The 18,601-nt window shown below is 58.7% G+C and overlaps 2 protein-coding genes across 2 annotated transcripts in view; both read right to left on the reverse strand.

Moving 5' to 3' along the window:
• Window positions 1-18,601, reverse strand: part of LOC119698470 — a 45,225-nt gene that overhangs the window by 18,994 nt on the left and 7,630 nt on the right. The window contains 2 exon segments of the mRNA XM_038130334.1: window positions 812-1,722; window positions 5,421-6,832. Of these exon segments, the coding sequence (XP_037986262.1) occupies window positions 812-1,722; window positions 5,421-6,832 (2,323 nt within the window).
• The window catches only part of LOC119699511 (zinc finger protein 850-like), a 14,713-nt gene continuing 5,642 nt past the window's right edge, over window positions 9,531-18,601 (reverse strand). The window contains exon 5 of the mRNA XM_038133131.1: window positions 9,531-10,946. Within this exon, the coding sequence (XP_037989059.1) occupies window positions 10,012-10,946 (935 nt within the window). The 3' untranslated portion in view covers window positions 9,531-10,011. The remainder of the gene's footprint in view (window positions 10,947-18,601) is intronic.

Consider the following 18,601-nt stretch of genomic DNA (forward strand, 5'->3'; position numbering starts at 1 on the left):
AGGGCGGCAGCCGTGAGGGGAAAGGGGGCAAGGAAGGGCGGCAGCCGTGAGGGGAAAGGGGGCAAGGAAAGGGCGGGAAGCGTGAGGGGAAAGGGGGCAAGGAAAGGGCGGCAGCCGTGAGGGGAAATGGGGCAAGGAAAGGGCGGGAAGCGTGAGGGGAAAGGGGGCAAGGAAAGGGCGGGAAGCGTGAGGGGAAAGGGGGCAAGGAAAGGGCGGCAGCCGTGAGGGGAAAGGGGGCAAGGAAAGGGCGGCAGCCGTGAGGGGAAAGGGGCGGGCTCAGGCCAAGGGCGGCAGCCGTGAGGGGACACTCTGGGAGGCGGCACTCTGCACCCAGAACTGCCGCGAAAGGAAAATGGACGGCAAAGGAACCAGTAAGTCTGAGAGTTTTATTTGCTATCAAATACATCCCACACACCCAGCCCACCACTATCCCCATCCCACTGCTCCCAACTGGGATCCCACTTCTCCCAGTCTCCTCCCAACCCCATCTCAGCCTGGTGGCTGTGGAATCAAGTGGGTTTGGTGTGGGATTGAGGTTTTTTTTGAGGTGGGAAGAAGCCATCTTGAGGTAGTATTGAGCCTTTATGGGCTAAAAGAAAGCTCTTTTCAGTAGGATTTGAGTGGTTTTGAAGAGACAGATCCATCCCTCTTGGCTTTTGGACTGCAGAGAGATGGAGAAGAGAAAGAAATTAAGGCCAAAGCAAAAGGAGAAGCAGCCAGGTGTGTTCCCAGCACGGATCACAGGGATTGTGGGTCACCAGGGCTGTGCCCAGCGTGGCTCCTCCAGAGGGGGATGGAGCTGGAGCAGCGCACAAAGCTCTTCCCGCACTCGGGGCGCTCGCAGGCCTTCCCTTAGCGGTGGCTCCGTTGGTGTCGGGTCAAGTTACTGCGCTGTGAGAAGCTCTTCCCACACTGGGGACACTCGTAGGGCCTCTCCCCAGTGTGGATGCGCCGGTGCGTGACGAGGTCGGAATTGTGCTTGAATCCCTTCGTGCAGTCGGGGCAGCGGTAGGGCCTCTCATCTGTGTGACTCTGATAGTGCTGGAGGAGATGGGAGCTGGTCTGAAACCTCTTTCCACACTTGGAACACTCGTAGGGCCTCTCCCCAGTGTGGATTATCTGGTGCCTCCTCAGGTGGGAGTTGCACCTGAAGCTCTTCCCACACTCCCTACACTCGTAGGGCCTCTCCCCATTGTGGATGCACCGGTGGCTGACGAGGCGGGAGTTGAGGTTGAATCCCATCCCACAGTCGGGGCAGCGGAAGGGCTTCTCCTCTGCGTGACTCATATAGTGCCGTAGGAGATTGGAGGTGGTCTGAAATCTCTTCTCACACTTGGAACACTCGTATGGCCTCTCCCCAGTGTGGGTCCTCTGGTGCTTGATCAGGCTGGAACTGCACCTGAAGCTCTTCCCACACTCCCCACACTCGTAGGGCCTCTCCCCAGTGTGGATGCGCCGGTGGATGACAAGGTCGGAGTTGCACTTGAATCCCTTCCCACAGTCGGGGCAGCAGAAGGGCTTCTCCTCTGTGTGAATCTGATAGTGCTGGAGGAGATGGGAGCAGGTCTTAAACCTTTTCCCACACTTGGAACATTCGTAGGGCCTCTCCTCAGTGTGGGTCCTCTGGTGCCTGATAAGGTTGGAGCTATTACTGAAGCTCTTCCCACACTCCCCGCACGTGTGGGGCTTCTCCCCATCATGGGGCTGCTCATGGAGCACCAGCTCCGAGCTCTGGCTCAATCTCCGGCCGTCTTCCCGGCCCAGGCTGGGTCTTTCCCCCTCAGCTCGCCGCCATCTGCCTTTGCAGCCCCTCCTCGTGCGGCATCTCCGGGCCTTTTCCTCCCCGTTGCCTTCCTGCGCCGCGGAGCCGCTCCAAACGGCCTCTGCCACGAGCTTCTGCCCCGGGGATTTGTCCTCCCTGCTCTCCAGCCTCAGCTCCTGCTCTGGGGGAGGAAGGACAAGCACTTCCTCCTCACCTGCCTGCGCCTCCTGGGACATCTTCCTCTTCCTCACAGCCTCCCAGGGCTTGGCAACGGGAAATCCTGCTTTGGGGCAAACAAGGGATGAGCACGGTGACATTGAAGGTCCCTCTTCCCAAGGCCATCTCTAGAGATCACCAGGCATGTGGGATTCAATAAAAACCTCCCAAAAACCGAGATTCAGCCCCGAAAAAGCCTCCCAGGAGTTCCCCGTCCCTGCTCCCTCCCCTCTGGTGTTCGGGGCTTCCCCCTGTCCCAGCTGCTGGGGTCACGCTTGGATTGGGGGTCCCCCTTCTCCTGGGTGCCCGCCCTGCCCAGGCTGCTGGCAGTCCCGGCAATCCCAAAAGCTCCCCCCTCTCCGCTCTCCCCATGCAGGGATGCCGGGGCTTTCTGGGCTCCTCTTGGGCTCCCTTCTCCCCTCGCTCTCTGCTTTGGGCTGCGGGGGCTCCAAGGAGTCCCCCCTGCCCCTCTCCGGGCTCTTGAGGCTCCCGCCAATGGCGCCGCTCCCCCCTCTCTGGGCTCCCCACTTTGGGCTCCTGGCGGACACAGGGCTCTGCTCCTCCAGGCTGCCTCTGCCGGCAGCCGCCACCGCCACCCCCCAATGTGCCCCCAAGGGGCCTTTCCCGCTCAGCCTTGGACCGCTGCATTCTCCAAACATCCCCCAAAAACCCAAGCCAGGCACCCCCCGGGATATCTGGGCCGAGCTGCCCCTCCCCGCTCACCTGCGGGATGGGGGGCGATGATCCCACACCTGGGGGCTGCGAATTCACCGAGGGCTCCAGCGCGTGGTTCCTTCGGCACAGCTTTAATCCGCCTTTGTCCCTCCTCTTCCTCTTCCTGCCGCTCGTCCTCTTCCATCCCCCCTCCTCCTCGTCCCCCAGCAGCAGCGACACCCTCGCTGCCCCGTTTGCGGAGCCCTCGCAGCCGCGCCAGGAGCGGCGATGGAGCCGGCACAGCTCGGCACGGGCAGCGCGGGGCTCTCGGCTGCTCGCAGCCGCTGCGGCCGGGGGGAACCCGGCCCGGCCAAGAGGAGAGGCAAACTGGCCAAACTGGGCGCTGCACATCCAAACTGGGCCAGGCTGGGGACCCTGCCCGGGCACTGCCAGCCCTTGGGGCTCCTCTCGCCGCCTCCGGCAGCGGGGAACGCACAGAGGGCTGCGGGACCCCGGCACTGGCAGCACTGCGAGGGACTGGGCTGCACTGGGATCACACTGGGATCATACTGGGATCGTACTGGGATCGTACTGGGATCACTCTGGGTGTGCATAGGAGCGTGCTGGGGGATAATTGAGACCATGGTCGGGGCAAATGGCATAGACTGGGGGTGACTGGGACTATGCTGAGCATGACTGGGAGCAGCAGTGAGCAGCTGGGAACATGGGAGGAGCAACTGGGAGGAACTGGGAGTCACTGGGGGCATAGGGGGGTGATTGGAACTATCTGGGCTTCTACTGGGACCAACTCAGATCTTGCTTTAGGTGAGGGGGATCTTACTGACATCATACTGGGACCATACTGGGAATGTACTGGGACTTTACTGACTTCATACTGGGATCACACTGGCATGCCAGGGCAGGCTGTGATCCCACTGATGGACACTGGGATCATCCTGGGATCATCCTGGGAGTGGCTACAATCATACTGGGATCACAGTGGGTGTGAGTGGAGCCTCATGGGGCGTTACTGGGAGCTACCAAACCCATACTGGGACAAACTGGGGACATCATTATAGGAACTGGGAGAAAACTGGGAGCATGTGAAAGACGCTGAGGTTAAGTGGGAGTACCTGCAAAAGACCGACAGAATGTTCAGGGCAACTGGGATAGACTGGGAGGGTCTCGGACCACAGGGGGAGTGACTGGGACCAGACTGGGAGCGACTGGGAAAGTGCTGGGGGAACTGGGAACACGCTGGGGGCAAGTGGGAGTGACTGGGGATCTGCTGGGAGAGACTGGGACCATACTGGCAGCGAGGAGGAGTATTCCAGGGGCAACTGGAAGAACTGGGAACACACTGGATGCAAGTGGGAGGAACTGGGAGCAGCTGGGACCATGCTGGGGCTAAGTGCATCATCATAGGGTAGGACTGGGAGGGACTGGGCTCGTACTGGGAGTGCCGAGGAAACTGGAAGCACACGGGGGGACTGACTGGGCTCATACTGGGAGCAGCCACTGCTGGCCCGGGGACCCCCCAAAAAAAACTCCCAGGGACCCCCGAGGTCCATCTCTGCTTTGGAGCCCTGCCAGCTGCAAACATCCCCCCAAAAAACCCCAAACCCAGGCACCCCCCGGGATATTTGGGCCCAGCTCCCCCTCCCCGGGCAGCTACGGCATGGGGGGCGATGCCCCCGGGGCTGCGGCCACTTCAGCGAGCGCCAGGGCCACGAGATTCTCCCTCTCCTCTTCTCCTGCTGCCGCTCGGCCTCTTCCTCCCTGCCTCCTCCTCCTCCTCCTGGCCCGTTCCCGAAGGGCGAACCCTGAGGGGAAAGGGGGCAAGGAAAGGGCGGGAAGCGTGAGGGGAAAGGGGGCAAGGAAAGGGCGGGAGCCGTGAGGGGAAAGGGGGCAAGGAAAGGGCGGGAGCCGTGAGGGGGGGAAAGGGGGACAAGGGGAAAGGGGGCAAGGAGGGCGGAGCCGTGAGGGGAAAGGGGGCAAGGAAAGGGCGGGAGGCGTGAGGGGAAAGGGGGCAAGGAAAGGGCGGGAGCCGTGAGGGGGGGAAAGGGGGGCAAGGGAAAGGGGGCGCAGGAGCCGTGAGGGGAAAGGGGGCAAGGAAAGGGCGCAGCCGTGAGGGGAAAGGGGGCAAGGAAAGGGCGGGAGCCGTGAGGGGAAAGGGGCGGGCTCAGGCCAAGGGCGGCAGCCGTGAGGGGACACTCTGGGAGGCGGCACTCTGCACACAGAACTGCCGCGGAAGGAAAATGGACTGCAAAGGAATCAGTAAGTCTGAGAGTTTTATTTGCTATCAAATACATCCCACACACCCAGCCCACCACAATCCCCATCCCGCGGCTCCCAACTGGGATCCCACTTCTCCCAGTCTCCTCCCAACCCCATCTCAGCCTGGTGGCTGTGGAATCAAGTGGGTTTGGTGTGGGATTGAGGTTTTTTCTGAGGTGGGAAGAAGCCATCTTGAGGTAGTATTGAGCCTTTATGGGCTAAAAGAAAGCTCTTTTCAGTAGGATTTGAGTGGTTTTGACGAGACAGATCCATCCCTCTTGGCTTTTGGACTGCAGAGAGATGGAGAAGAGAAAGAAATTAAGGCCAAAGCAAAAGGAGAAGCAGCCAGGTGTGTTCCCAGCACGGATCACAGGGAATGTGGGTCACCAGGGCTGTGCCCAGCGTGGCTCCTCCAGTGGGGGATGGAGCTGGAGCAGCGCACGAAGCTCTTCCCGCACTCGGGGCGCTCGCAGGCCTTCCCTTAGCGATGGCTCCGTCGGTGTCGGGTCACGTTACAGCGCTGTGAGAAGCTCTTCCCACACTGGGGACACTCGTAGGGCCTCTCCCCGGTGTGGATGCGCCGGTGCTTGACGAGGTCGGAGTTGCGGTTGAATCCCTTCGCGCAGTCGGGGCAGCGGAAGGGCCTCTCCTCTGTGTGACTCTGATAGTGCTGGAGGAGACTGGAGCTGGTCTGAACTCTCTTTCCACACTTGGAACACTCATAGGGCCTCTCCCCAGTGTGGATTATCTGGTGCCTGATCAGGTTGGAGCTGCACCTGAAGCTCTCCCCACACTCCCCACACTCATAGGGCCTCTCCCCGGTGTGGACGCGCTGGTGTCTGGCAAGGGAGGAGTTGTGCTTGAATCCCTTCCCACAGTCGGGGCAGCAGAAGGGCCTCTCCTCTGTGTGACTCTGATAGTGCAGAAAGAGACTGGAGCTTGTCTGAAATCTCTTCCCACACTTGGAACACTCGTAGGGTCTCTCCCCAGTGTGGGTCCTCTGGTGCTTGATGAGGTCCCAGCTGGACGTGAAGCTCTTCCCACACTCCCCACACTTGTAGGGCTTCTCCCCAGTGTGGATTCTCTGGTGCCTGATCACGTCGGAGCTCCCACTGAAGCATTTCCCGCACTCCCCACACTCGTAGGGCCTCTCCCCGGTGTGGATGCGCCGGTGCTTGACGAGGTGGGAGTTGCGCTTGAATCCCATCCCACAGTCCGTGCAGCGGAAGGGCTTCTCCTCTGTGTGAATCTGATAGTGCTTGAGGAGATGGGGGCTAATCTTAAACCTCTTCCCACACTTGGAACACTCGTAGGGCCTCTCCTCAGTGTGGGTCCACTGGTGGCCGATTAGGCTGGACCTATGGCTGAAGCGCATCCCACACACGGAACACTGGAAAGGCTTTTCACCAGTGTGAGTCCTCTGGTGCAGGATGAGGCTGGAGCTCCACCTGAAGCTCTTCCCACACTCCCCACACTCGTAGGGCCTCTCCCCTGTGTGAGTCCTCTGGTGCCTGATCAGGCTGGAGCTCCACCTGAAGCTCTTCCCACACTCCCCGCACGTGTGGGGCTTCTCCCCATCATGGGGCTGCTCATGGAGCACCAGCTCCGAGCTCTGGCTCCATCTCCGGCCGCCTTCCCGGCCCAGGCTGGGTCTTTCCCCCTCAGCTCGCCGCCATCTGCCTTTGCAGCCCCTCCTCGTGCGGCATCTCCAGGCCTTTTCCTCCCCGTTGCCTTCCTGCGCCGTGGAGCCGCTCCAAACGGCCTCTGCCACGAGCTTCTGCCCCGGGGATTTGTCCTCCCTGCTCTCCAGCCTCAGCTCCTGCTCTGGGGGAGGAAGGACAAGCACTTCCTCCTCACCTGCCTGCGCCTCCTGGGACATCTTCCTCTTCCTCAGAGCCTCCCAGGGCTTGGCAACGGGAAATCCTGCTTTAGGGCAAACACGGGATGAGCACGGTGACATTGAAGGTCCCTCTGCCCAAGGCCATCTCTAGAGATCACCAGGCATGTGGGATTCAATAAAAACCTCCCAAAAACCGAGATTCAGCCCTGAAAAAGCCTCCCAGGAGTTCCCCGTCCCTGCTCCCTCCCCTCTGGTGTTCGGGGTTCCCCCTGTCCCAGCTGCTGGGGTCACGCTTGCATTGGGGGTCCCCCTTCTCCTGGGTGCCCGCCCTGCCCAGGCTGCTGGCAGTCCCGGCAATCCCAAAAGCTCCCCCCTCTCCGCTCTCCCCACGCAGGGATGCCGGGGCTTTCTGGGCTCCCTTTGGGCTCCCTTCTCCCCTCGCTCTCTGCTTTGGGCTGCGGGGGCTCCAAGGAGTCCCCCCTGCCCCTCTCCGGGCTCTTGAGGCTCCCGCCAATGGCGCCGCTCCCCCCTCTCTGGGCTCCCCACTTTGGGCTCCTGGCGGACACAGGGCTCTGCTCCTCCAGGCTGCCTCTGCCGGCAGCCGCCACCGCCACCCCCCAATGTCCCCCCGAGGGGCCTTTCCCGCTCAGCCTTGGACCGCTGCATTCTCCAAACATCCCCCCAAAAACCCAAGCCAGGCACCCCCCGGGATATCTGAGCCGAGCTGCCCCTCCCCGCTCACCTGCGGGATGGGGGGCGATGATCCCACAGCTGGGGCTGCGAATTCACCCAGGGCTCCAGCGCGTGGTTCCTTCTGCTCAGCCCCGATCCGCCTTTGTCCCTCCTCTTCCTCTTCCTGCCGCTCGTCCTCTTCCATCCCCCCTCCTCCTCGTCCCCCAGCAGCAGCGACACCCTCGCTGCCCCGTTTGCGGAGCCCTCGCAGCCGCGCCAGGAGCGGCGATGGAGCCGGCACAGCTCGGCACGGGCAGCGCGGGGCTCTCGGCTGCTCGCAGCCGCTGCGGCCGGGGGGAACCCGGCCCGGCCAAGAGGAGAGGCAAACTGGCCAAACTGGGGGCTGCACATCCAAACTGGGCCAGGCTGGGGACCCTGCCCGGGCACTGCCAGCCCTTGGGGCTCCTCTCGCCACCTCCGGCAGCGGGGAACGCACAGAGGGCTGCGGGACCCCAGCACTGGCAGCACGGCGAGGGACTGGGCTGCACTGGGATCATACTGGGATCGTACTGGGATCGTACTGGGATCGTACTGGGATCATGCTGGGTGTGCATAGGAGCGTGCTGGGGGGTAATTGAGACCATGGTAGGGGCAAATGGGATAGACTGGGGGTGACTGGGACTATGCTGAGCATGACTGGGAGCAGCAGTGAGCAGCTGGGAACATGGGAGGAGCAACTGGGAGGAACTGGGAGTCACTGGGGGCATAGGGGGGGTGATTGGAACTATCTGGGCTTCTACTGGGACCAACTCAGATCTTGCCTTAAGAAAGGGGGATCTTATTGACATCATACTGGGATCATACTGGGACCATACTGGGAATGTACTGGGACTGTACTGACTTCATACTGGGATCACACTGGCATGCCAGGGCAGGCTGTGATCCCACTGATGGACACTGGGATCATCCTGGGATCATCGTGGGAGTGGCTACAATCCTACTGGGATCACAGTGGGTGTGAGTGGAGCCTCATGGGGCGTTACTGGGAGCTACCAAACCCATAGTGGGACAAAGTGGGGACATCATTATAGGAACTGGGAGAAAACTGGGAGCATGTGAACGACGCTGAGGTAAGTGGGAGTGCCTGCAAAAGACCGACAGAATGTTCAGGGCAACTGGGATAGACTGGGAGGGTCTCAGACCACAGGGGGAGTGACTGGGACCAGACTGGGAGCGACTGGGAAAGTGCTGGGGGAACTGGGAACACGCTGGGGGCAAGTGGGAGTGACTGGGGACCTGCTGGGAGAGACTGGGACCATACTGGCAGCGAGGAGGAGTATTCCAGGGGCAACTGGAAGAACTGGGAACACACTGGATGCAAGTGGGAGGAACTGGGAGCAGCTGGGACCATGCTGGGGCTAAGTGCATCATCATAGGGTAGGACTGGGAGGGACTGGGCTCATACTGGGAGCAGCCACTGCCGGCCCCGGGACCCCCCAAAAAAAACTCCCAGGGACCCCCGAGGTCCATCTCTGCTTTGGAGCCCTGCCAGCTGCAAACATCCCCCCCAAAAAACCCCAAACCCAGGCACCCCCCGGGATATTTGGGCCCAGCTCCCCCTCCCCGGGCAGCTGCGGCATGGGGGGCGATGCCCCCGGGGCTGCGGCCACTTCAGCGAGCGCCAGGGCCACGAGATTCTCCCTCTCGTCTTCTCCTGCTGCCGCTCGGCCTCTTCCTCCCTGCCTCCTCCTCCTCCTCCTGGCCCGTTCCCGAAGGGCGAACCCTGAGGGGAAAGGGGGCAAGGAAAGGGCGGCAGCCGTGAGGGGAAAGGGGGCAAGGAAAGGGCGAGAGCCGTGAGGGGAAAGGGGACAAGGAAATGGCGGGAGCCGTGAGGGGAAAGGGGGCAAGGACAGGGCGGGAGCCGTGAGGGGAAAGGGGGCGAGGAAAGGGCGGGAGCCGTGAGGGGAAAGGGGGCAAGGAAAGGGCGGGAGCCGTGAGGGGAAAGGGGCGGGCTCAGGCCAAGGGCGGCAGCCGTGAGGGGACACTCTGGGAGGCGGCACTCTGCACACAGAACTGCCGCGGAAGGAAAATGGACGGCAAAGGAATCAGTAAGTCTGAGAGTTTTATTTGCTATCAAATACATCCCACACACCCAGCCCACCACAATCCCCATCCCACTGCTCCCAACTGGGATCCCACTTCTCCCAGTCTCCTCCCAACCCCATCTCAGCCTGGTGGCTGTGGAATCAAGTGGGTTTGGTGTGGGATTGAGGTTTTTTCCTGAGGTGGGAAGAAGCCATCTTGAGGTAGTATTGAGCCTTTATGGGCTAAAAGAAAGCTCTTTTCAGTAGGATTTGAGTGGTTTTGAAGAGACAGATCCATCCCTCTTGGCTTTTGGACTGCAGAGAGATGGAGAAGAGAAAGAAATTAAGGCCAAAGCAAAAGGAGAAGCAGCCAGGTGTGTTCCCAGCACGGATCACAGGGAATGTGGGTCACCAGGGCTGTGCCCAGCGTGGCTCCTTCAGAGGGGGATGGAGCTGGAGCAGCGCACAAAGCTCTTCCCGCACTCGGGGCGCTCGCAGGCCTTCCATTAGCGGTGGCTCCGTTGGTGTCGGGTCAAGTTACTGCGCTGTGAGAAGCTCTTCCCACACTTGGGACACTCGTAGGGCCTCTCCCCAGTGTGGATGCGCCGGTGCGTGACGAGGTCGGAATTGTGCTTGAATCCCTTCGTGCAGTCGGGGCAGCGGTAGGGCCTCTCATCTGTGTGACTCTGATAGTGCTGGAGGAGATGGGAGCTGGTCTGAAACCTCTTTCCACACTTGGAACACTCGTAGGGCCTCTCCCCAGTGTGGATTCTCTGGTGCCTCCTCAGGTGGGAGTTGCACCTGAAGCTCTTCCCACACTCCCTACACTCGTAGGGCCTCTCCCCATTGTGGATGCACCGGTGGCTGACGAGGCGGGACTTGCGGTTGAATCCCATCCCACAGTCGGGGCAGCGGAAGGGCTTCTCCTCTGCGTGACTCATATAGTGCCGTAGGAGATTGGAGGTGGTCTGAAATCTCTTCTCACACTTGGAACACTCGTATGGCCTCTCCCCAGTGTGGGTCCTCTGGTGCTTGATCAGGCTAGAACTGCACCTGAAGCTCTTCCCACACTCCCCACACTCGTAGGGCCTCTCCCCAGTGTGGATGCGCCGGTGGATGACAAGGTCGGAGTTGCACTTGAATCCCTTCCCACAGTCGGGGCAGCAGAAGGGCTTCTCCTCTGTGTGAATCTGATAGTGCTGGAGGAGATGGGAGCAGGTCTTAAACCTTTTCCCACACTTGGAACATTCGTAGGGCCTCTCCTCAGTGTGGGTCCTCTGGTGCCTGATAAGGTTGGAGCTATTGCTGAAGCTCTTCCCACACTCCCCACACTCGTAGCGCCTCTCCCCTGTGTGGGTCCTGTGGTGCTTGATCAAGTCGCACCTTTTACTGAAGCTCTTCCCACACTCCCCGCACGTGTGGGGCTTCTCCCCATCATGGGGCTGCTCATGGAGCACCAGCTCAGAGCTCTGGCTCCATCTCCGGCCGCCTTCCCGGCCCAGGCTGGGTCTTTCCCCCTCAGATCGCCGCCATCTGCCTTTGCAGCCCCTCCTCGTGCGGCATCTCCGGGCCTTTTCCTCCCTGTTGCCTTCCTGCGCCGTGGAGCCGCTCCAAACGGCCTCTGCCACGAGCTTCTGCCCCGGGGATTTGTCCTCCCTGCTCTCCAGCCTCAGCTCCTGCTCTGGGGGAGGAAGGACAAGCACTTCCTCCTCACCTGCCTGCGCCTCCTGGGACATCTTCCTCTTCCTCACAGCCTCCCAGGGCTTGGCAACGGGAAATCCTGCTTTAGGGCAAACACGGGATGAGCACGGTGACATTGAAGGTCCCTCTGCCCAAGGCCATCTCTAGAGATCACCAGGCATGTGGGGTCAATAAAAACCTCCCAAACACCGAGATTCAGCCCTGAAAAAGCCTCCCAGGAGTTCCCCGTCCCTGCTCCCTCCCCTCTGGTGTTCGGGGTTCCCCCTGTCCCAGCTGCTGGGGTCACGCTTGGATTGGGGGTCCCCCTTCTCCTGGGTGCCCGCCCTGCCCCGGCTGCTGGCAGTCCCGGCAATCCCAAAAGCTCCCCCCTCTCCGCTCTCCCCATGCAGCGATGCCGGGGCTTTCTGGGCTCCCTTTGGGCTCCCTTCTCCCCTCACTCTCTGCTTTGGGCTGCGGGGGCTCCAAGGAGTCCCCCCTGCCCCTCTCCGGGCTCTTGAGGCTCCCGCCAATGGCGCCGCTCCCCCCTCTCTGGGCTCCCCACTTTGGGCTCCTGGCGGACACAGGGCTCTGCTCCTCCAGGCTGCCTCTGCCGGCAGCCGCCACCGCCTACCCCCAATGTCCCCCCGAGGGGCCTTTCCCGCTCAGCCTTGGATCGCTGCATTCTCCAAACATCCCCCAAAAACCCAAGCCAGGCACCCCCCGGATATCTGGGCCGAGCTGCCCCTCCCCGCTCACCTGCGGGATGGGGGGCGATGATCCCACAGCTGGGGGCTGCGAATTCACCGAGGGCTCCAGCGCGTGGTTCCTTCTGCTCAGCCCCGATCCGCCTTTGTCCCTCCTCTTCCTCTTCCTGCCGCTCCTCCTTCCTCCTTTCCGCACCCCCTTCTCCTCCTCTGTGTCTCCTCCTGCCTCCCTCCTCCGCCTCCTCCTCCTCATTGTCCTCCCGCATCCCTTCACTTCCCTCTCGCCTTGTCCTCCCTGACCCTTCCTCCTCCTCCTTCATCCTCTTCTTCCACCCCTCCTCCTCCTCCTCCTCCTCCTCCTCCTCCTCCTCCTCCTCCTCCTCCTCCGTTCCGTGCCGCTCCGTGTGGTCCCGGTCGCTGGGATCCCAGTCCATATCATCCCAGACCAGTTTATCCCAGTCTGTATGGTCCCAGTCCATGAGATCCCAACCCATAGGATCCCGTTCCACAGGGTCCCAGTTTATACAGGCCCAGTCCCTATTTCATCCCAGTCCAGTTTATCCCACTCCATGGGATCCCAGTCCAGTTTATCCCAGTCCACAGGGTCCCAGTCCCTATTTGATCCCAGTCCAGATTATCCCAGTCCAGTTTATCCCAGTCCCTATTTGATCCCAGTTCTATATGATCCCGTTCCAGTTTGTCCCAGTCCTTATTTGATCCCATTCCAGTTTATCCCAGTCCATAAGATCCCAGTTCCATATAATCCCAGTCCAGTTTATCCCAGTCCGGGTTATCCCAGTTCCGTATAACCCCATTCCAGTTTATCCCAGTCCATAGGGTCCCAGTCTCTCAGCCATCCTGGGGAACTGGGATAACTGGGAGAGTGGGATAATTGGGGGGAACTGGGATAACTGGGAGAGTGGGATAATGGGGAACTGGGATAATGGAAATTCTGGGATAACGGGGAACTGGGATAATGGGGAAACTGGGGTAATGGGGGGGGGGAAATTGGGATAATGGGAATTTCGGGATAATGAGGAAATATGGGATAACGGGGAAATTTGGGAGAACGAGGAAATTTGGGATAACAGAAATTCCAGGATTGTGGGAAATTTGGGATAACGGGGAAATTTGGGATAACGGGAATTTTGGGATAATGAGGAAATTTGGGATAACGGGGAAATTGGGGATAACAGAAATCCCAGGATAACGGGAATTTGGGATAATGAGGAATTTTAGGATAATGAGGAAATTTGGGATAACAGGGAAATTCAGGATAATGGGGAAATTCGGGATAATGAGGAAATTTGGGATAACAGAAATCCCAGGATAACGGGAATTTTGGGATAATGGGGAAATTTGGGATAACGGGAAATTTGGGATAACGAGGAAATTTGGGATAATGAGGAAATTTGGGATAACGGTGAATTTTGGGATAATGAGGAAATTTGGGATAACAGGGAAATTTGGGATAATGGGAATTTTGGGATAACGGGGAAATTTGGGATAACAGAAATCCCAGGATAATGGGAATTTTGAGATAATGAGGAAATTTGGGATAACAGGGAAATTGGGGATAATGAGGAAATTTGGGATCAAAGGGAAATTTGGGATAATGAGGAAATTTGGGATAACAGAAATTCTGGGATAACGGGAATTTTGGGATAATGGGGAAATTCGGGATAATAGAAATCCCAGGATTGTGGGAATTTTGGGACAATGGGGAAATTTGGGATAACAGAAATTCCAGGACTGTGGGAAATTTGGGATAACGGGGAAATTTGGGATAACGGGAATTTTGGGATAATGGGGAAATTCGGGATAACAGAAATCCCAGGATTGTGGGAATTTTGGGATAACGGGCAAATTCGGGATAACGGCAATCCCGGGGTGACGCTGCCCGATCCCCCATCCCGCTTCGGGAATTTTTTGGGAATTTTTTGGGGAATTTTTTGGGGAATTTTTTGGGGAATTTTGGGGAGGGGCGTGTCCCGGCGCGGGGGGGGGGGGGGGGAGGGGCGCGGGGGGGGGAGGGGCGCGGGCGGCTCCGGGCGGGAGCGGCGGCGGCGGCGGCGGCGACCCCTCCCCCACCCAACCCCCACCCCAAAATCGGGGAGCGGGGACCCCCCCCCCACCCCTCCCCCACCGCCGGGACCCCTCCCCCATCCCCGCATTCCCAGAATTCCCAGGATTCCCAGGATTCCCAGGATTCCCGGCCTCGCCCGGCCCGGCAGGTGATGGGGATGGGGCTCGGGGGGGGGTCCCGGGGGGGATTTTGGGGTTTTTTGGGGGGATTTTGGGGGGTCCCGGGATGGGGGGGGGTGGGGGATGGGGGAGGTCCCTCAAGGTCACGGGCGGGAGGGGCCGGGCCTGGGGGGGGAGGGGGATTTGGGGGATTTTTTGGGGATTTGGGGGGATTTTAGGGGGATTTTGGTGAAATTCGGGGAATTTTAGGGGATTTGGGGAAATTTGGGGGGGATTTGGGGAAATTTGGGGGATTTTAGGGGAATTTTAGGGGATTTTGGGGGGGATTTTGAGAAATTAGGGGGGAATTTTAGGGGATTGGGGGGGTTTAGGGGGATTTTGGGGGGATTTTGAGAAATTTGGGGGGAATTTTAGGGGATTTGGGGGGGACTTTGGGAAATTTGGGGGGAATTTTAGGGGATTTGGGGGATTTTAGGGGGATTTGGGGGGATTTGTGGGGGATTTGGGGAAATTTGGGGGCAATTTCAGGTTATTTGGGGGATTTTAGGGGAATTTTAGGGGATTTGGGGAATTTTGGGGGAATTTTAGAGCATTTGGGGGGGATTTTGAGAAATTAGGGGGAATTTTAGGGGATTTGGGGGGGTTTAGGGGGATTTGGGGGGGATTTTGAGAAATTTGGGGGGATTTTTGGGGGATTTGGGGGGATTTTAGGGGGATTTTGGTGAAATTCGGGGGAAATTTAGGGGGATTTGGGGGGGATTTTGGGAAATTTGGGGGCAATTTCAGGTTATTTGGGGGATTTTAGGGGAATTTTAGGGGATTTGGGGGATTGTAGGAGAATTCTAGGGGATTTTGGGGGAGATTTTAAGACATTTGAGGGGGATTTGGGGGAATTTTTGGGGAATTTGGGGGAATTTTCGGGGAATTTTAGAGGATTTGGGGGGATTTTGAGAAATTTGGGGGGAATTTTAGGGGATTTGGGGGAACTTTGAGAAAATTTGGGGGGAATTTTAGGGGAGATTTTGAGAAATTTTGGGGGATTTTAGGGGGATTTTAGGAGGTTTGGGGGGATTTTGGGAAATTTGGGGGGAATTTTAGGGGATTTGGGGGGATTTTGGGAAATTTGGGGGGAATTTTGGGGGATTTGGGGGGGATTTCAGGAGGTTTGGGGGGATTTTGAGAAATTTGGGGGGAATTTTTGGGGATTTGGGGGGGATTTTGAGACATTTGAGGGGGATTTCAGGGAATTTTTGGGGAATTTTAGAGGATTTGGGGGGATTTTTGAAAATTTGGGGGGATTTTTAGGGGATTCGGGGGAATTTTATTGAATTTTTGGGGAATTTTAGAGGATTTGGGGTGAATTTTAGGGGATTTGGGGGGAAATTCGGGGGCTTTTGGGGGAATTTTGATCGTGGGGTCGGTTTGGGTGTCTTGGGTTTTTTGGGGGGGCTCCGGGGGTCTTGAGGGGGTTTTGGGGGGGCCGTGAAGGGATTTGGGGGGTTTTGGAGGTTGCTGGAAGTCTGGGCAGGATTTTGGGGGGTCCTGGCAGGATTTTGGGGGTGTTGAGGATTTTTGGGGGGGGTTCTTGGGGGTCTTGAAAGGTCTGGAAGGGTTTGGGGGGATTTTTTGGGGGGTCCTGGGTGCTTTTGGGGGCATTTTAGGGGGAATTGGGGGCATTTTGGGGGTCTCAATGAGGTCCTGAATGGATTTTGGGGTCTCTGAGAATTTTGGGGAGGGGTCTCACTGCATTTTGGGGGTCTCAGTTGGGATTTTGGGGGTGTCATTGAATTTTGGGGAGGGGTCTCACTGCATTTTGGGGGGTCTCAGGAGGGATTTTGGGGGTCTCAAGGTGGTCCTGAATGGATTTGGGGGTCTCTGAGAATTTTGGGGAGGGGTCTCACTGCATTTTGGGAGTCTTGGGGGGGATTTTGGGGGTCCTGAATGGATTTTGGAGTCTCTGAGAATTTTGGGGAGGGGTCTCATTCAATTTTGGGAGTCTTGGGGGGGATTTTGGGGTCTCATTGAATTTTGGGGAGGGGTCTCGTTGCATTTTGGGGATCCTGAATGGATCTGGGGGTCTCAGGGGGGTCCTGAATGGATTTTGGGGTCTCTGAGAATTTTGGGGAGGGGTCTCACTGCATTTTGGGGGTCTCAGTTGGGATTTTGGGGGTGTCATTGAATTTTGGGGAGGGGTCTCACTGAATTTTGGGGGTCTCAGGTGGTCCTGAATGGATTTTGGGGGTCTCTGAGAATTTTGGGGAGGGGTCTCACTGAATTTTGGGGGTCTCAGGGGGGTCCTGAATGGATTTTGGGGTCTCATTGAATTTTGGGGAGGGGTCTCACTGCATTTTGGGAGTCTTGGGGGGATTTTGGGGTCTCATTGAATTTTGGGGAGGGGTCTCATTGAATTTGGGGGGTCTCAGGAGGGATTTTGGGGGTCTCAAGGTGGTCCTGAATGGATTTGGGGGTCTCATTGAATTTTGGGGAGGGGTCTCACTGCATTTTGGGGGTCCTGAATGGATTTTGGGGTCTCATTGAATTTTGGGGAGGGGTCTCGTTGCATTTTGGGGGTCTTGGGGGGGATTTTGGGGGTCCTGAATGAATTTTGGGGAGGGGTCTCATTGCATTTTGGGGTCTCACTGCATTTTGGGGAGGGGTCTCGTTGCATTTCGTGCCTCCCAGCCCCCCCTAACCCCACCCCGGGCTCCAACCCTGAGCCCCCTCCCCTCATTTCTCTCGCAGCCCCCCCGAGCTCGCCGTGGGACCCCTCCCCAAATTTGGGGACCCCCCCCCGATGGCAGCGGAGCTGGACAACGCCGAGGCCGCCCCTCCCCCCAACAACAACAACGGCCCCTGGGACCCCCCCGGGGAGCCCCGGGCCTGGGGGGACCCCAAGGGCTTCGAGTGCTCGCGGATCAAGGCCCTGGCCGGTGAGTGCAGACCCCTCCCCAAATTAACAGCAGGGCATTGAGGGGAGACCCCTCCCCAAATTAACAGCAAGGCATTGAGTGCAGACCCCTCCCCAAATTAACAGCAGGGCATTGAGTGCAGACCCCTCCCCAAATTAACAGCAGGGCCCTGGCCGGTGAGTGCAGACCCCTCCCCAAATTAACAGCAGGGCCCTGGCCGGTGAGTGCAGACCCCTCCCCAAATTAACAACAAACAGCAGCAAGGCCCTGGCCGGTGAGTGCAGACCCCTCCCCAAATTAAATTAACAGCAGCAAGGCCCTGGCCGGTGAGTGCAGACCCCTCCCCAAATTACAACAGCAGGGCATTGAGGGGAGACCCCTCCCCAAATTAACAACAGCAGGGCATTGAGTGCAGACCCCTCCCCAAATTAACAACAAACAGCAGCAAGGCCCTGGCCGGTGAGTGCAGACCCCTCCCCAAATTACAACAGCAGGGCATTGAGGGGAGACCCCTCCCCAAATTAACAGCCAGGCCCTGGCCGGTGAGTGCAGACCCCTCCCCAAATTACAACAGCAGGGCATTGAGGGGAGACCCCTCCCCAAATTAACAGCCAGGCCCTGGCCGGTGAGTGCAGACCCCTCCCCAAATTAACAGCAGCAAGGCATTGAGTGCAGACCCCTCCCCAAATTAACAACAGCAGCAAGGCCCTGGCCGGTGAGTGCAGACCCCTCCCCAAATTACAACAGCAGCAGGGCATTGAGGGGAGACCCCTCCCCAAATTAACAGCAAGGCCCTGGCCGGTGAGTGCAGACCCCTCCCCAAATTAACAACAAACAGCAGCAAGGCCCTGGCCGGTGAGTGCAGACCCCTCCCCAAATTACAACAGCAGGGCATTGAGGGGAGACCCCTCCCCAAATTAACAACAACAGCAGCAAGGCCCTGGCCGGTGAGTGCAGACCCCTCCCCAAATTAACAACAAACAGCAGCAAGGCCCTGGCCGGTGAGTGCAGACCCCTCCCCAAATTAACAACAAACAGCAGCAAGGCCCTGGCCGGTGAGTGCAGACCCCTCCCCAAATTAACAGCAGGGCATTGAGGGGAGACCCCTCCCCAAATTAACAACAGCAGCAGCAAGGCCCTGGCCGGTGAGTGCAGACCCCTCCCCAAATTAACAACAAACAGCAGCAAGGCCCTGGCCGGTGAGTGCAGACCCCTCCCCAAATTAACAACAGCAGCAGCAAGGCCCTGGCCGGTGAGTGCAGACCCCTCCCCAAATTACAACAGCAGGGCATTGAGGGGAGACCCCTCCCCAAATTAACAACAGCAGCAGGGCATTGAGGGGAGACCCCTCCCCAAATTAACAACAGCAGCAAGGCCCTGGCCGGTGAGTGCAGACCCCTCCCCAAATTAACAACAGCAGCAAGGCATTGAGGGGAGACCCCTCCCCAAATTAACAGCAAGGCCCTGGCCAGTGAGTGCAGACCCCTTCCCAAATTAAACAGCAAGGCATTGAGTGCAGACCCCTCCCCAAATTAACAACAGCAGCAAGGCCCTGGCCGGTGAGTGGAGACCCCTCCCCAAATTAACAACAGCAGGGC

Source organism: Motacilla alba, chromosome 3 (assembly GCF_015832195.1).
Source record: "Motacilla alba alba isolate MOTALB_02 chromosome 3, Motacilla_alba_V1.0_pri, whole genome shotgun sequence".
Taxonomy (NCBI): domain Eukaryota; kingdom Metazoa; phylum Chordata; class Aves; order Passeriformes; family Motacillidae; genus Motacilla; species Motacilla alba.